The sequence below is a fragment of the Pinus tabuliformis genome, chromosome Q (genome assembly GCF_031772625.1).
Source record: "Pinus tabuliformis cultivar Carrire ecotype Pingquan chromosome Q, CPIR1, whole genome shotgun sequence".
Classification (NCBI taxonomy): domain Eukaryota; kingdom Viridiplantae; phylum Streptophyta; class Pinopsida; order Pinales; family Pinaceae; genus Pinus; species Pinus tabuliformis.
In genome coordinates this window covers 570231583-570250115 of record NC_142296.1, presented here as the reverse complement: position 1 = coordinate 570250115, position 18533 = coordinate 570231583, and the positions used below count along the sequence as shown (strand labels likewise).

General features: G+C 38.5%; 1 protein-coding gene across 1 annotated transcript; it reads right to left on the bottom strand.

Moving 5' to 3' along the window:
• Window positions 1–15935: 15935 nt before the first annotated feature.
• LOC149220733 (uncharacterized) lies at window positions 15936–17028 on the bottom strand. Its single transcript, XM_089382846.1, has 2 exons — window positions 16423–17028; window positions 15936–16300 (listed from the first exon to the last, which is right to left on the bottom strand). Exons 1-2 carry the CDS (start codon window positions 16954–16956, stop codon window positions 16097–16099), a joined length of 738 nt encoding a protein of 245 aa, XP_089238972.1. The 5' UTR covers window positions 16957–17028; the 3' UTR covers window positions 15936–16096.
• Window positions 17029–18533: the final 1505 nt, after the last annotated feature.

The window sequence follows — 18533 nt, the reverse complement described above, 5'->3', positions numbered from 1 at the left end:
CTACTTAGAAGAAGCAAGTGTCTTGTAGATAGTCTACATTCCACCTTGTGTGGGATCCATTGGTTAGAAAGATGAAGGTATGGTGATAGAGATGTGCATCATGACAAGTTGGTTGAAGTATTTTCATCTTCAAGCAAGGAAAGGAAGCTACTAGAAGGAAGTCTAGATGACCAAAATAAGGAAGAGGCATGAATATATTTGGTAGATAAAGTCATGTCATCATATAGTTGCATATAGAATGGTTGAATACTCTATCTCATGAGCATGATGAAAGGGAAACTCTTCCATTAGAATGATACATGTAGGCATGTAGACAATGTGTCTTGAATTCTTCTACATGTTGACAAGATGAAATCAACATAATATGACCTCATGAAGAATATGAGATGGTTGGCAATTATGGTTCCTATGATGAAGGAACTATGTATAGAAGATCCCGTGGAAGCAACATGTGAAGAAAATTAAAGAAGAGTCCATGAGAGATGTATCTATAATCACGTAAGTGATCAACATTTGATATCAAGAAGGATTAGCTATGACATCTCCATGAAGAAAGTGTGAAGACCCTGATATGTATGTCGGAAAAGGAGAACCTTGGTAATGAATGTCTTGGAGATGGATTCATAAGGTATGCGAAAGGATGTTGATGTTGCAAGAAGTTGATGTCATGATGGAAGGCAATCATAAAGAGGTAACTTCGGTTTAATGTTTATTTTGATTTTTGAGAAAGATCTGGTTGGGTTGTAACAAGGCTACCGAAAGAGGGTTGTAGAGGTTCATCTACAACTGAGAATGGATGGAAAATCCTGAAAGAAACATGACTTGGAAGAGGTAGCTGTATGAAGGATAGCCAGATGTGGACTAGAAGATCACTTTCTGATGAAAAGAAGGATGACATGACTATGTTTCGTTGAAGGGAAGTGATGGAGAAGATGGTTAATGCCCTACGAAGTTTTGGAAGAAGAAGGCTCCATAATGGAGAAGTTGAAGTTCATCCATGACATGATGCCAAAAGGAGGAGCCATACAAGTAGCTGATAGTACCATGATCTCCACCGAAGAGTAGATAGCTGCTTTTGAAAACAAGTCCCTAGTTAAGAGGGATCTTGGGTATATTCCTTTTATAGGAATGAGTAGATCCTCCCTAGTTGAAAGGGAGAGATAGACACATCATTATTGTTTTCATGCTACGAAGAAAGAATGGAGGATTGGGTAAGCATCTGAATTCCATGATATCCACCGAAGAGCAGATAGCTGCTTTTGAAAACAAGTCCCTAGTTAAGAGGGATCTTGGGTGTATTCCTTTTATAGGAATGAGTAGATCCTCCCTAGTTGAAAGGGAGAGATAGACAGATCATTATTGTTTTCATGCTATGAAGAAAGAATGGACGATTGGGTAAGCATTTGAATTCCGATACTCTTTGAGGATGAGGTAGGGAATCCAATAGATAAGAGTAGTCGAAGAGGAAATTCCTTGAGGATGTGTTAATCCAAAACAGGAATGGTCCTAGAAAGACATACCTTGTGAACATCCAGATGGGGTATGTGCCTTGACAGACAATGATGAAGGTGTCGATAAATCATTTGTCTCCCTAGCATTGAGCTCTAATCTTGTGGAGAGATAGAGTTGTTAGTCAAGGCCTTGCTATGTGCCAATCTTGGTTGATATGATGAGATGCACTGATATAAGCTGATAAGATAGCTTATGAGATGGATTACCAATCCAGCTCTTCTTATGAGAATTCTTCAGTATGAGAATGTCCAAGTACCTTGTATGGATTATGAATACCTCCCTAGTTAAGAGGGAGTGTTGAAATAGGTAACTAGGTTCGGTATTCATAAATATGAAATGTACTCTTGATTCTTGTATATTGTAAAAAGAAATAAAAATCATTATTATTATTTTGGTAGCATGGATTGGTTAATCTATTTGTAGGTCAAGCACCCATTGAGTGCTTCTAGGATTTGTCATAGAGTTAAGAAGTTAATTGAGTCATTGTCATATATAAAATACCCCATTAGGCACTTTGTATCATGTAAAAGAAATTTATTTAGAGTCAAAAGAGTCAAATGTCCTCCTCGAAGAACAAGTCGGTCCGCAAGAAGGGAAGTCAACCTACAAGTGACAAGTCGGCGTCATGAAGAGCAACTTGACCTCACAAGAAGCCTATATATATAGGAGCTCGACCTCATTTGAAGGGAGTATCCAACAAATTTGATCAAGGACAAAAAGGAGATCTAGAAGGTTGAAGAAGAAGAAAGAGAAGGCCAATGTTTTTGAAGCTTGTTTTGGGTTATATAATTCCACATGTGCGAAGTTTATAGGGCATATATTGCAGCTACAAATCCAAAATTTCAGACCTTTAGAGAAGCCGAATTTTGGTGTCATAAATTTCAAGTGTGCAAGCCGAATTGCCAAGGAAGAAGAAGCAATCCTAGCAAAGGAGAAAGAAGAAAGTTTCACCATCTTTTCCCACATATTGGAGTTAGGGTTTCTGCAGCATAGGCTGAAAATTGCAGTCCTGGAGCAACAATCGAAGTTCTAAAGAAGAGGTCAAAATCTGAAGTTCTGAAGCATGTTGACTTGGGGTTGACTTTGTGAGAAGCAAGTTCATCAAGAAGAGGTTTGACTTGGTCTTGGAGGGGCCTTGGTCTTGGTTCATAGGTCTTGGAATTCGTCATTTGGAAATTCTATAAGAAGAAAATAATTCTTGTGGGTTTTCCTCTCAAGAGGAGAGGTTTTGGCCTTGGCTTGCAACCTATATCTTGTGTCCTCTTGTCTCATTGATCTTCATTGTTTGTTTGCTATTTGATGATAACGAACACTATAATAATCAAGATTAGGAGAAGCTAACTACAAGAACATCAAGTTAATTAAAAGAACATCACAAGCAATTATCAAAGTAAGAGAAATCACCCAAGTCTAGTTGCCCTAGATTTCTTAACATTCCCCACCCTTGAGAAGTTTGCATTCTTAGTTACAAGCTCAAGCCTTGTTTCTTCTCTTTGATCTCTCTTCCTAATCACATGAAAAATTGATGAATTTGCAATAACAACAATTTCTGAGGTAGACGCTGGGAAAGTCTCCACTTCATTCCAGGGATTTTAGCAAGGTGGTATTTCAAGCAGTTGGTTCCATCAAACATTTCCATTCCACAACTTGTAGTTTAGCTTCATTCTGTTATGGTCATTATATGGCAAACAATATTCCCACATTGGGTTCGATGGCTTTAACTTTTTGAAATTTGTAGCATTGATTACATTTTTAAACTTATGGACAAAACAAATGGGGAAACTCAAAATATATGTTCATAATTTTTTTTATAGAAAGTGCAATTAAAGTATCATTGCTACATGATTGTTAAATATCCCATTAAAATAATCATCATCCTTTTCAATACTTTGATACCCATTTCCCTTGTTAATTCCAAACCTAAACATAATGCTTCAAGCTCTAAAATATTATTTGTACAATCAATTTCCGACCTGTAGGAAAATTTCTTAATATCAATTGGAGGAGATGTGAAAACAACTCCAGCTTTAGCACTTGTTCTAGTTTGGGCCCCATCAAAATGCATTTCCAAGCAATTTCACTCTTATCTTTAGATGCTTTTTTAGATATAGGGGGTTTTTGAATGGGATAAAATAACTCAACTTCTTAGTTTCTCTTCTTTTCTAACATACTCATTCGTAAGATCATTCAAAACCTCAACATGATATGTCAACATTGGTTTCGTGTGTATTGTGCCATATGTACCTTCACATGTGGGTATGGTGGCATAAGATAAATCCATCTAAATACTTCCATCAAGACTTATAGCCCACTTCCTAAACAAGAGCATATCATATGGATCAAGACCATCACTTGTTAATTTTCATTAAACCTAGCACTTGATAAGTCATTAACCTAGCAAATTTCAGATCTATTAAATAATTTACATAGCTAGGTTCCTAACTTAGTTAGCGGAAGCACAAATAAGATAAACAATTTCATAAAAACAACACATCAATTCTGCCCTATCAAATTTTTTCATTAATAATCCAGAGTTACTTCGACTTTCATGTTGGGATAATGGCCCAACTGAGTAATTACTTACAACCCTGGATCAGATCTGGTTAATCAACCCTCCTTGGATGATCCAGATCTCCCTGTCGCCATTCCATGGACCCAACACTCAATGAGAAGACTTTCTCAATCTTGTGCTACTGTAGTGTGTCTTTCCCATCTCCCTAGCCTTGCTTTTATAACTTTACATTGAGCTAAATCCCTAACCCTAAACTCCAAAGCGATTAACAACTAATATTTGATCTCACCTCACTTGAAATCGATGACTGAGATTAAAACATATTCACTAAATTAATTTACTTTACTTTTCCTAAGTTTCTTTTAGCTCAATAAGCCAACATAATAATATGTGCCTTTTCTTAAGTTAGACTTAGGCTAAGTTATATTAGCAACTTGCTCACTCTAGAGCAAGTACTTAAGGACATTGTGGGAAACTTTTGCACGCCTAAACACAAGCCTATGCAGAAGTACTTGTTCGAGCTACATACATCAACATTCCCTCTTAGCGAGGGAGGTACTTCTGCCACCTAGAATTGATTTCGATCCTACATCCGCTACCTTGGTTGCTCCCTCCATACTAAACTCTCTCTGCCCTTTGGTTTGAAACATCCTCGAATTCTGACTTTCCTTGGCTTGGTTCCTAGAAGCCTCTTGCTTGTGAATATCCTGTAAGGTCACCTCGTACCAAGAAACCTTGATAGATTGGAAAGAGTTTTTTCACTGCTCCTCCCCTCTTGAACTTGAAGGCTGAATCCCTTTGAGTTGCTCAACCTTCAAAGCTACCTGCTCCCTGTTCTCTATCATTACTTTGCTTCATGTTCTTGCTCGAATAGGCTAGCCCTTTAGCTTATTCAAATTACTCTCTCTAACTCCAATGACGTGGCTGTTGTCTGTGTGAAATTTCCACAAATGCAATAAACTGGAGTTTAATCTTCTATCTACTGCATATTATTTGTATTTTGAATTATTACTTGGAAAATAACGATTAAATCACTATTGCATTCTTCACAATAAAAATGTTGCAGAATATGAAAATTGGAACTGAGAAAATATGCACACACATTAAATTTGACATAGTTATTTTTGGACAAATGTCCCTGGAAAAACCTTGAAGGGAAAACCAGTGTAGTAGGGGTTTTATTATTATGTTCAACAATTCAAGAGTACAATGATATGCTTACCTTATTGGCAAAGCTTCGACAATCTCTATAGGCAAAATATGCTGGAGACATCTTGTCTCCTTTTGCAATTGATTGGGCCCTCTCTCCCTGCAACTCACACTTCTAAGCTATTCGCAGTGCCTGGCTAGAAATGTGCTTTGCTACTCATAGATGTGAAAATTTCATCTACCACAACAACTAGAAATTATTTTCATAATTGTTAATTTATTTAACAATTTATTTGTAGCCTGCTACGACAAATATCAAATAATTCACACTGTGATTTTCACAAATAAACCGTGGAAGAAAAATAGCGTTGGAAATTGAGAAAATCTAGCACACATAAAAATATGACAATTATTTTTGGACAATTGTCCCTGGAAAAACCCGACTTGGGAAAACCGGTGCAACAACTGAGGGTTTTGTTATTATGCAGTGTTGAAATCTGAGTACAATAATCTGGATGTCGAAATTGGCTATCCTGCAGAGAAAAATACTGGCAAAAATCTATTAAGGAATTTTCCTCACCCCATAGGAAAATCCAGCACTGAAGACTGGCCTCTGAAACCCTCTACATCTTGCCCTCCATCACCCTTTGTGTGGGCTCTGCGCAAGCACAAATCTGTACGACTTGGATCTCACACCGAGCTACCTCTTAAGCTTGCCACTGACTCTGGAAACGTTTCCCCCGACCTTTGAGAAATTCTTCTGCCATTGGAACTCTTAAACGACTTCTCGAATATGTAAATCGAACTGACTCTAGAGGATACTACGCAGTCCTTGCGTCAACCTCACTGTGGCTCTTCTGCCTCTTTGCAAATGCACTTCATCGGATCTGGAAAAATCCTCCTTCGGCCTCATTGTCTCTGCTTCGATCTCTGGCTCTCCGACAATTGCTGCTGCTCTCTGGAAATTGATCTGCCAAGGAAAACGAAATTCTCAAGTGTCTTCTCCAAGTACCCATCGACTTCTTTTTATAATCCTATGTTGCGACTCCAACGACCAAGGTTAAATCTTAATCAAGGGCTAGGATCATCTTGAAGTCGATCCGTGTGAGTTTCTAGACTATTCTCACCTTGAACTGATTAATTTTGATTGATTAACCATTTCCCCTAAGTTTCGACTTAGGAAATATTTAAAAACCGGTCAATAATCTAATTAAGTCATTTCTAGGTGGAATTTCGAGAAATGATTTCTAGGTTATGGAGATCTCATGTATTCTAGCCGCTCCACAAAGTTTCGTGACTAGAACACATCCAATGCTACAAAAGCTAACAACAGAAAAATCGTACAACCCTAGAATCATCTTTATGCAAGTCGTCTTGCCTCCCTCTACCTCTAAAACCCACTCACTTGGCATTTGGGACACATATTCGGCAACTGGGCACTGAAACGTGGCTCCTTTATCAACTCGCACTAGGAAAACTAGCTACTCGCAGTAGCTGTAGCAGCCTCCTTTGCAGTTGAATTCGCTCTCCTCTTCATTTCTCCTAGACACTGGAAATTGCTGAGGAAAATTCCTCCAGACTCTTGCTCTCAAATATCTGTTGATCCCTTGCTCTCTGATGCTTCCTTAGCTTCAATTGCGCTCTTGCTGAATTCTTGCAACTAGGTAGTTGAACTGCTCAACTCACAACTGATGCCTTCTCCAAGCCCTTCGACCTGATCTTATAATCTTTTGTTGGAGTCTTAAGGACCATGATTACATCTAACCAACGGCTAAGATCATCTTGACTTCATCCATGGAAGTCTCTAGAGCAAAATCAAACTTCCTTATTATTTTAATTAACCAATTTTCCTAAGTTAGACTGGGAACTTATTAATTATTGGCTAGTTAATTTAATTAAGGCGTCTCTAAGTATTTTCTCGCGAAACTTTTTCTGGGTTTTGGAGATCTCGTGTTCCTTAGCCTCTTAGACATCATAAAGACTACACCACTTGCTCGTTGCTATTACAAACTCAAAAGCTAACACTCCCACTTACCAAGGAAGGTGTTCTCCACTATACCCATTTTCTCTTTAAAGCAAACAAACTTTGCCCACCCCAAGGTCTTCGTGAGTATATCAGCTACTTGCTAGTCTGTGGGAACATGCTGTGCCGAACTGCTCCACGTTGCATACAATCTCTGATTCACTTGCTACATGTTGTAACTGAACCATCATATGCTGTTACTATGCTATGATCTCACACTGCTGATGCCACTACGCTGCCTCAGTGTTGTTGCAATCACTACAATAGTGTCTAAATCTCCCTCTGAATAAGAACTGGGAAATCTCCTCTAGCAAATCAACTCGGCCTCGTCTTTACTACTCGCACTCTTGCCTAATTGGACTGTGCAATATTGCTACTGGGAAACTCATTCTAGCTCTGGAAACTCCCGGCTACACGCACTCCTGCTTGTAACATGCATTGTCTAATTGGATTGCATAACACTGGAATTGGGGAACTTGTTCTTGCCTCTTTTGCTAGAAATATCAACCTTCCTTCCCGACTAGAATGCTGGAAACCTGCTCTTGTTAGAAACCCTTTCCTGGAGTCTCTCTCTGGTTGGAACTACGCTTGCACTCTGCAATTGGAAAATTCACACTGCCACCCCATTCACATGGATTTCTTGCAATTCAAACTTGCAACTGGAAACTCAATCTCTCTGATCTACTGTGGCACTACAACTGGCTCTGCAACTGTCTCCCAAGCATTTGACTGCGCCTCACAACTAGGTCTACAATTGTCTCGAGTATTTCACTGCGCCTCACTGCCACTTCGATCGTGCTACTACTATTCCCTGTTGGGCTTCCATAGAAAAGTTAATGATCCAACTGAGGAACACACAACAATTGGATCTGATCTACCGATCAAGCCCTCCTTGCTGCTTCTCTTTCGAATCTTGCCCAATTTGGCATACTGGAGTATCATACTCCTCCATCTCAGGATAATGTTGCAAACTTAGCGAACTCATCCTCCAATTTGGCGCACAAGTCATCGATCTTTGCCAAAGTTGCTGTCTGCTTCCCCTTCTTGTCCTTCTTCCTTTTCGGACGTTGGCTAACACATTGACCAAGTTCACCACATTTGAAGCACTTTACCTTCGACAAGTTCTTCTTCTTCTTGTCTCCTTTAGAGTCTTGTCCTTGGTTGGGACCCTTCTTTGCTTTTCCCTTCCCTACAAGAGCGACATTTTACTCTTCCTTCTCCACCTTTAGTCCCTTGCCACTGCTGCTCTTAGTACCATCAATGAGACTAAGCCTCAGTTCCTCCGGAGTGAAGTCACTCCACAGACATTCCCAATTTGATAGCTTATCTCGTCCAGTAATCACTTGAATAAAACTTTGCCATTCCTGGGTAAATGCACGAGTTCATCCTCTATTGGCTTCTCTCCAACTGCTGCAAGTTCATCTCTGACACCTTGAATCCTGGTGAGATAGGATGTTACGTTCTCGCACTTCGGCATTTTGACTGTTCTCAGCTTCTTCTTGAGAATCATCTTTCGACTCTTGGAAGGACCTTGGTACAACTTGCTGATGGCGTCCCACATTTCCTTTGCAGTTCTCTTCTCTGCGATGTGTGGTACGATATGATCCCTTACTCCGTCTAGGACCATCCTCTTGGCCTTAGCCATGTCTTTCTTGTAATCACGTAACAAGATAGGATTTATTGGTATGACTACAATTGCTGTCACAAACTCCTTTAGACCATGCTCATCCAAAAGGAATAGCATCTTGGCCTTCCAGATGCCAAAGTTGGAGGCTCCATCCAACCTGTCCTAATCTGTGAGTCTTGCTTCGATCATCTTTGCGAAACTCAAAAATTGGAGAGCTAATAAACTGGGAAATCTCTTTCTCCTTCCGATAAAAAAAATTAAATAAACTCGACCTTCTCCTCTACAGTTTGCATTGCAAACTGCTACTGGGGAATTCGTACTAGCCTCCAGACCCGCCTCCGGAAATGCACATTACTTGATGCTTCATGCTGGGCATTCACTTTACCTTTGAAAAAAATATTCCGACACTGGCACACACACTGCTGACCTTGAAACACGCATTGGTTCGACTGGCAAGCTAGCACTGACAAATCGCTTTGCCTGCTACGACCTTCTCTTGCTGGAAATCCTCTGAGAATTCCCTCTCCGAAAAATTTGTGTGCTCTCTTCCTTGCCCTCGCTGATCTGCTATTGTAAAACCCTTACGCTGTAAATCTCTGTACTAGATCTGCTCTGCGAATCTTTGATTTGCTCACTGGATACCCTTTCCAACAACCTCACTGCCCGTTGTTATTGCTCTAAGACAAATCGAACTTTTCCTCCGACCTGCACCGGAAATCAATTTGCTGTCTCTCTGCGATTTGTATTGCTTGGCTAGGCCTACGTAGATCTGGTTCTCTATGCTTCAGATGTCCCTCTAAACTACACAACCCTCATTGCGTTTGCGATAAAGCCTTTGATCCAATCTTTACTGCTCTGATACCATGTGAAATTTCCACGGATGTAATAAAATCGAGTTCAGTCTTCTACCTATTGCAGATCATTTGCCTTCTGAATTATTATTCGACAAATAATGATTAAATCACTATTGCATTTTTCACAATATAAACGTTGCAGAATATAAAAACTGGAACTAAGAAAATATGCACACACATAAAATTTGACACAGTTATTTTTGGACAAATGTCCCTGGAAAATTCCCAAAGGGAAAACTAGTGTAGCATATGAGGGTTTTATTATTATGTTCAACAATTCAAGAGTACAATGATGTGCTTTCCTTGCTGGCAAAGCGCTGATAATCTCTACTAGCAAAATATGTTGGAGATACCCTGTCTCTTGCAACTGATCTGGCCCTCTCTTTCTGCAACTCGCACTTCCAGGGTATTTGCTGCCTGGCTAGAAATACGCACTGCTGCTCACAGAAAAATCATACAGCCCTAGAATCACCTTCCTGCAAGTTGTCCTGCTTCCCTCTGCCTCTGAAACGCTCTCGCTCTGCCTTCGGGACACAGATCCGACCACTGGCTCCTCTGGCAACTCGCACTGGGAAATATGGCTACTTTCACTAGCTGTAGCGACCTCCTCTGCAGAGGAATTTGTCCTCCTCTTCCTGTCTCCCGGACACTGAAAATTGCTGAGGAAAATTCCTCCAGACTCCTGCTCTCAAATCTATACTGATTCCCTTCTCTCTGATGCTTCCCTAGCTTCAACTGCGCCCTTGTTGAATACCTGCAACTGGGTAGTCAAACTGCTCAACTTAGAACTGATGCCTTCTCCAAGCCCTTCGACTTGCTCTTATAATCTCTTGTTGGAGTCCCAACAAACATAATTACATCTCAAGCCATGGCTAAGATCATCTTGACTTCCTCCATGTAAGTCTCTAGAGTGAAATCGAACTTCCTTAATTAATTCACTTTAATTCACTAATTATCCTAAGTTAGACTTAGGAACTTTTTAATTTTAGAGAAGATTCTTCGGCGAAATTCACATGGAATCTCATTTGTCGACGCGTTTCGAATCAACTAGTGTGGTTCATCGTCAGGACAAGTTGAAGAAACAGATCCAGTCTAGCAAGATAAATAGTCCAAGCAGAGACTCCAACGGCTACAAAAGATTAACGGCTAATTTCTGACTCTAGAACCCAGGTTTAATTATTATTTTATGAATTTAATATTATTACTATTATTTATAACCAAGTAAAAATGAATTAACGGTTAGTATTTAAAATATTACTTCTATATATATATATAAATCTTAATTAAAATAATAATAATCGAATGATAAGAAAAGGTTAGGATTAATAAATTAAATACTAGGTTGGTATAAAAGTTAATTTAATTGTTATATATTAAATTAATATATACTAATTATCATTAATATTTACTATTTTAATTTCATAGAACTAAGGTGAATTAGGTACAAATAAACAAATTAATGGTTAGTAATTCCTATATTTATTTAAATTATGTATATATATTTAATAAAATAAAATTATTTAATTAAAATAATATGTATAAATTGACCAATGGCTAATATAAGGACCATGGTCAAAATAAGTTATAATGGATGAAAGTAATTATAATTAGTATCAATAGTTAGTTAAAAGATAATATTTAATAATTATGAGCTACTTAGAAATCAAAAGGAAGGTAGGACCTCCCCTGATATTATAAGACTAAATTATATTTATATAAAAATATAAATTATTGGTTAGCTTTTTATTCATTTATTTCTTTAAATTATTATTTATATATATATATATATTATACTTAAAATAATAATAATCAAATGTAAAGGTTAGGATTAATAAAATAAATATCAGGATAGTATAAAAAGTTAAATTTAATTGTTAATTAAATTATTCATTATATTAATTATTATTATTATTTACTATTTTATTTAATGGAATTAGGTACAAATAAACAAATAAACGGTTAGTAATTCTTTAATTTATTTAAATTATGTATAAAAATATATATATTTTTAATTAAAATAAAATAAATTATAAATAAATACTATATGTTTAAAATAATATGCTAATATAAGGACCATGGTCAAAATAAGTTATATTAGGCGAAGTAATTATTATTAGTATTAATAGTCCGTTTAAAAGATATTATTTAATAATTATGAGCTATTTAGAAAAATAATTATGAGCTATTTAAAAAAAAAAAAAAAAAAAAAAAAAAACACCACAGAAGACTAGGAGGAGAGGGCTGGGACCCAACACCTACTGACTTTCCAACTTTTTAATTATTAACTAATTAATTTAATTAAGGCGTCTCTAAGTTTTTTCTTGCGAAACCTTTTTCGGGCTTTTGAGATCTCGTGTTCCTTAGCCTCTTAGACATCATAGAGACTAGAACGCCTGTTTGCTGCTACCCCAAATTAAAAAACTAATAGTCTGAGCTAAATCCCATGGGTGTAATCGGTGCCTATCCAACTTGGAATGCTACACCAAACCCCTTCTTCTCAATCATCGAGATTGAGAGCAAACTTCGCTTGAGTTTTGACACCCATATCACGTCCTTCACTTGCATCTTGCCTCCTGAATCAAGTTGGAATACCACTGGTCCAATCCTCTTTATTGCATACTTCGCATCAACGCCCTAACTTCACATCCAAATCAAGTCCCACTCAGTCAGGGTGGTGAAATGCTCTTGTGCTCCTGTCACATGTCTTATGGCTCCACTATTTAGTAGCCATGCTCTCACTGGTAATGTGCTCGAGGTAAGGTAGGAAACAAGTGCGAATTTTGTCTTGAACTTCCTAGCAACTCTTCTTGAGCTTCTGTCAACGCAACTGATTGCATGCCATTCCCCCTTTCTTCCTCCTAGGACATTGTGAAGCATAATGTCTTGTCTTATGATAGGAGAAACATTTGATCCTAGTCAAGTCCTTCAGCTATAAGGTTGACTCTTCACTCCTGCTCGATCTCTTTCCTTTGCCTTTTGTAATCAAAGCCACGCTTTTGTCATCTACCTACTTGTTGATTTTGCCCTTGAACTGTAACATGATTTCCTATTGTATGCAATTATCCATGAGCTTATCAAATGTGGGTAGTTTATCTCGAGCACAGGATACTCTGATGAACGGATCCCATGCCTCTTAGAATCCGTTCAATGCCACATTCACTAGTTCATCACCCCCCAACATCTCATTTCCTTGTCGACTGCCTATGGTAGTTGGTGTGGTGGCGTGACTCACTTTCCCGTTTGCTGCTTGTGGTTGCTAGGTGGGTTGGCAGAATTTTTGGCCAATTAGTCGGCCCCCCATTTCCTTTTTTGTTTGTTTAATTTATGGGAAAAAATGAGTTCGACCCCCAAAAAAACCTTCAAAGAAATATCTGCAAAGATGTTGTACAGTCCTTCAAATGGTCTTTTACACTCTGCAGAACAATTTTTTTTGCCACGTACGATAATGACCGAAACTGGTCGTGGTGATCTTGTATGAACCAGCCTTAAAGTGATTTTTGAGATTGATCCCTTAGAGTTCTTGCTTAGATACCATGTTGATTTTTCGTTTAACCTAGCACCCAATAAACCATTAACCTAGTAGATTTCAGATCTACTAAATAATTTAGACAACAAGATTCTTGATTTAGTTAGCAGACACAAAAATAAAATAACCAAGCTCAGAAAAATGACATAGATTCTACCCAATCAATGTTTTTTAGTAACAATCGAAACTTACTCGAGCTCTTTTCCCAGGATAACGGCCCAAATGAGGAATTACTTACAACCTCATATTAGATCCGGTTGATCAACCCTCGTTAGCTAATCCTAATCTCCTTGTTGCACCTCCTCAGACTTAATACTCACTGAGAAGACTCTCTCAATCTTGTGCTGTTGTAGTGTGTCTTTCCCATCTCTCTAGTGTTGTTGCTATAACTTTACATTGAGCTAAATCCCTAACCCTAATATCCAAAATGATTGATAACCGAGAATAGATCTTGCCTCACTTGAGTTCAACCACTGAGATTAAAACATATTCACTAAACTAATTTACTTCACTTTTCCTAAGTTTTTTTAGCTCAGTAAGCCAGCATAATAATATTTGCTTTTTCCTAAGTTAAACGTAGGCTGAGTTACATTAGCAACTTGCTCACAGTAGAGAAAATAATTATGGAGATAGTGGGTGACTTTTGAACGCCTAGACAAATAGGCCTGTGTAGAAGTAGCTACATCAACATCATTGACAACTACATCAATTAATAATGACATGTTCGGATATGTGGCTAGCTTAGCATGAACATCCTTAATCAAACCACATACTATAATCTTACTTGAGTCCATAGCTCACACATTCTTATATTGATGGGTAGTCTTAAGACCAACTTAGTTCATAACCTTTGCAGTCGTAACTTTTGTGGAGGCACCTAAATTCTGTGTGGGCAACTTTTGCACATCTAGACACATAGGTCCATGTAGAAATACCTACTCGAGCTACAAACATCAACATCATTGATAGCTACATCCATCAATAAGAAATGTTTGGATATGTGGTTAGCTTAGCATGGATATCCTTAATCAAACACATACTTTAATCTCTCTTGAGCCCATATCTCACACATTCTTGTATGGATGGATAGTCTTAAGACCAACATAGTTCATAACCTTTGCAATCATAACATTTGTGGAGGCTCCTAAATTCTGCGTACAATTTTGAAGAAGCAAGTCATTTGTTACCAATGTAATATAGAAAGGTGAATGACCACCTTTCCTCCTACCATGTTCATAGCTTGGAACACCAGTGGACAATCTTCATTTACCTCTTCAACATCTAAAAAATTATTTAAAATTTTCTTTTGAGATGGAATCTTTGCTAGCTCAAGAACAGGGACAAGAACTACAATGTTAAACAACTGGTTAACAAAATCAATGTTTAAATCATAATTCATACTCACTGATGGCTTCCCTCAAGAGGAACCTCTGGCAATTCCATTTGTTGTAGCACGACACTTGTTCGCTTAAAGTCTCTAACGAACTTGTCTCCCAACTTAAGAAGGCTTATGAATCCCTATTGGATTTATTGCTTGGTGTGTGTTCAAATCAATGTTACTGTGAATTGAATTGTAGCAATTGGAAATTTATTCTTCTAATTGATTAATTATGTAGTTTATTTGTTATGGCAAATAATGAATAAATCACATTGCAATTCTTCAAAATAAAAATTATGCTGCGGAAAATAAACTGGAACTAAGAAAATTGATGCACACACAAAATAAAAATGACACCAATATTTTTGGACTAACGTCCCCGGAAAAATCCAGAAGGGAAAACCGATGTAGTAAATGAGGGTTTATTTTTATTATTATACAACAACAAAATCTAAGTACATTAATCTGGATGCCAATCTGGCTCCAGCAAAATATTCTTTCCAAATAATTTGTGAGACAATTTGTCTCACCCGACAACTTATTCGACTCCAACACTGGCCCCAATTGAGCTACTTGAATGCCTATGTGTCAGCCTTTGCATAATGCTTTTGCAGGTTCTACTCACACTGCCTATAGAGTTGCTCAGAATTTGTCGTTTGCCTGACTCTGCCTCTGGAAATGATTGATTCGCTTGGCCTCTTGGAATTTGTCCTGGCCACTAGCACCTGAATCAACCTCCTCTTTAGCTGAATCGAATTGCCTCTAAAGCTTTTGTGCTGCCTCTGTGCAACCTCACTGAGAAAATAATACGACCCTCTTGTTGTTGACTCTCCGACACCGGAACTCCGCTGAAAATCACTGCTGCTGTTCCCTCTAGCTTGTGCTTTCCTTCTGGTTCGAACTCTTCCTTCCTCGACCTCTACAATTGGATAGCTCGATTTGCCAAGGAACTCGCTCTCCCCGTGTCTCACACAATGTTGCACGAAGCGGGAGCGCGGAAGCGGAAGCGGGAGCGCGGAAGCGTCATTTTCCAAAAATCTAGGAAGCGAAGCGTCCGCGGAAGCGTCTGCTATATATATATATATTTTTATATTTTTTTGCATTTATACTCAAAACAAACATCCCAAATACCAAATTAATTGTAGAAGACATGAAAACATGCATATTTTTGCATAAATCAAGATAGATATGGCATCCATGATTCCATTGTAGTTACTAGTATGTACAACAATCATCTATATTCTAGCTATTACAAACATACATCAAATTTTTAAGCATATTATAAAACATAAAACATTTAAGCATATTATAAAACATAAAACATAGAGCATATTATGATTTATCTAGCAAGTGAGCAACTGTCAACATTTGTCATGTCCAAAATTCAAATAATAATGTTTACAAAATATGTCACTTGGTCACCGCCAAGCCAAAAAGGTTCAAAATTCAAATTCACAAGTCTACAAGTCTAATGAGTAATCTATGACAAAAAGTAGTAGATTGTGAATATATCTACTAATCTCTCCTCCTTCCACCACGAATAGAACGTGATGGCGGGCCTCCACGTGGTGGCAATGAAGAAGATGGTCCCTGTGTAAGTCGTGGCACTGAAACTGATGAAGAAGAACCCCCTGTTGTTGGTGTTGAACCATGGAACCTAGGAACCAAGGGACCAGATGGGGGTGGGGGTGGTGGCATATCAACACGGTCATCATCATCCTAGAATCGCTCAAAAAATTCATGCAAAAAAAAAAACACTAGTTAACAAAAAAATTAAAAACATGAATTAGAGAAATGCTTTATAAGGGAAAATTGGAAAATTCATACCACAATGGACATACCTGGATAAGAGCATCCTCTAATTGCTCTAGTCGCAACACTCCATCCTCCAAATTGGGCTCCTCTGGATTCTTGTCCCAAATCAACAAGTCTTTATTAGACTTTGCATCTTCACAGTAATGGGACAACAATCGCAAGTTGTAATGAACATAAACCAAGCTCTCTGCCCGGTCTAAATTCAACCTGTTCCTTTTAACACTGTGGATGAAAGAATAAGAGCTCCAACACCTCTCTGCAAAAGAAGTGTTTACCACCTGTGATAGCACCCGCAATGCCAAACTCTGTAGAAGTGGAGTACCCCCTCCATGCATGTTCCACCACTCAAGAGCAGAAAAAGTCTCTCGATCTTGAATTGCATGCATGCTCCCAAATGGACCAGTGTTGAGCGTATAGTTGCTCACCTGTCTCCGTACCAATGCAGCCTCCTCCTCATCAGGGATTAATTTACTCAATGCAGCCATATATTTTTCGTGAACCTCTCTATCTTGGTGTGGTTTTTTCCTGCTTCCCCCCCAGGTGCTGGTGTTGAAAGCCATGATGGATGATAGTATTTAGGTGTCAAAACATATGCTAATGCATGCAATGGAATATTTAGCATTTCCCATCGGTTTTGCACCTCTACACGAATATAATTGTACAAGGTGGTATCTCTAGGCTCAACAATGTCTCTAATCTGCCCCAACATGCTATCCATTTGCTCATACACCTCCCCAATTACTGGTCGATCTGAATCTGCAAACTTGATCATGTAATAAATTGGTTTGGTGAATTGCAAAACATATTTAACCTGTGACCAAAAGTAACTGTCAAGAACAGTGTCCTTGACTGCATTAGCACCATCTGTGTCAGTGTTAATTTCATCCCATGTTTCAGCACACACCAGATTAGTTAAAGCTTGTCTCACCCTCACTAGCCGCCTAAAGGTGAGGTAATAACTAGCAAATCTTGTCTTTGCAATTTTAAGCAATTGCAACTTGGAGTAAGTGCCATAGAAGTAGTTTACCCTTGTATGCCCTGTGATGAATTTAATGAGCTGCTTCCCTTTCCTGTAAACCTCAGCAATCCACCCACAATCTTTGTGTTTCACAATATCATGCATCAAAAGGTTCAATGTGTGAACCAGGCACCCAGACCAAAAGATGTGTGGATGAGTACGCTCAATAATTTTTCCTGCTGCCTTACAATTTGCTGCATTATCTGTGATCACTTGAACCACATTATTCGGACCAACATCTTTGATTGATTTCAATAGGAGATCTGCAATGTTTTGTGCAGTTGCACTGATGGAGGAGGAGTCATGACATGCAATAAATACTGCACCACTAGAAGAAACACCAAGAACATTTATCAAATGTTGGTTTCTAATATTTGTCCACCCATCTGATACAATGGATACCCCAGAATCCACCCACTCATGTGTAAAACGTGTCAAAGCTCTTTGAACCTTAGCTTTTTCTCTTTCTAATAACACTGTTCTAGCTTTCTCATAGTTGGGGGCCTTGTATCCTTTTGGGGCTTCATTGATGGCCTTTAGCATGTCATGCCAATAGGGAGAGCGAAGCACATTGAATGGTACACCGCAAGCACAAAGAAAACGGACTATCTTTCCATCCACATCATCCCTCCCAGCAACATTAAGGAAATCCCCTATTGTTCTTCTACCTCCAGAGGTTGCAGAAGTACCATGAGGAGATGGGCAACTACCAAATTTAGAGGTTGCACTTGATTCAGAATGAGTTTTTTGTTTCTTGTTTTTTTTTTTGTGCAGCCATCTCTATTTGGATGTATTTTCTTCTTTCTTCAGTTGAAATGTTTGGGCAAATTTGTACCCCCACAGAACCCTTTTTTTCATCACTGTCCAGCACCCCACAAAGATGCCTCCTCAGACGGGTATATGAACCCGTATATGGTTTTCCTCCATGACAACCATGAGGGCACACAAATTTGTAAGATCCACCACCCTTTCCCCCATCAAGTTTGGTCACATAGTTCCACAAGGGTGTTGATGTACCTTTCCCATCTTGTGCTTCAGTGTCCCCTTCAAGTTCATCCCCTTCCTCTTCAAACCCTTCCTCCTCATCATACATTGGGTCACTACTATTAGGACCAAGTT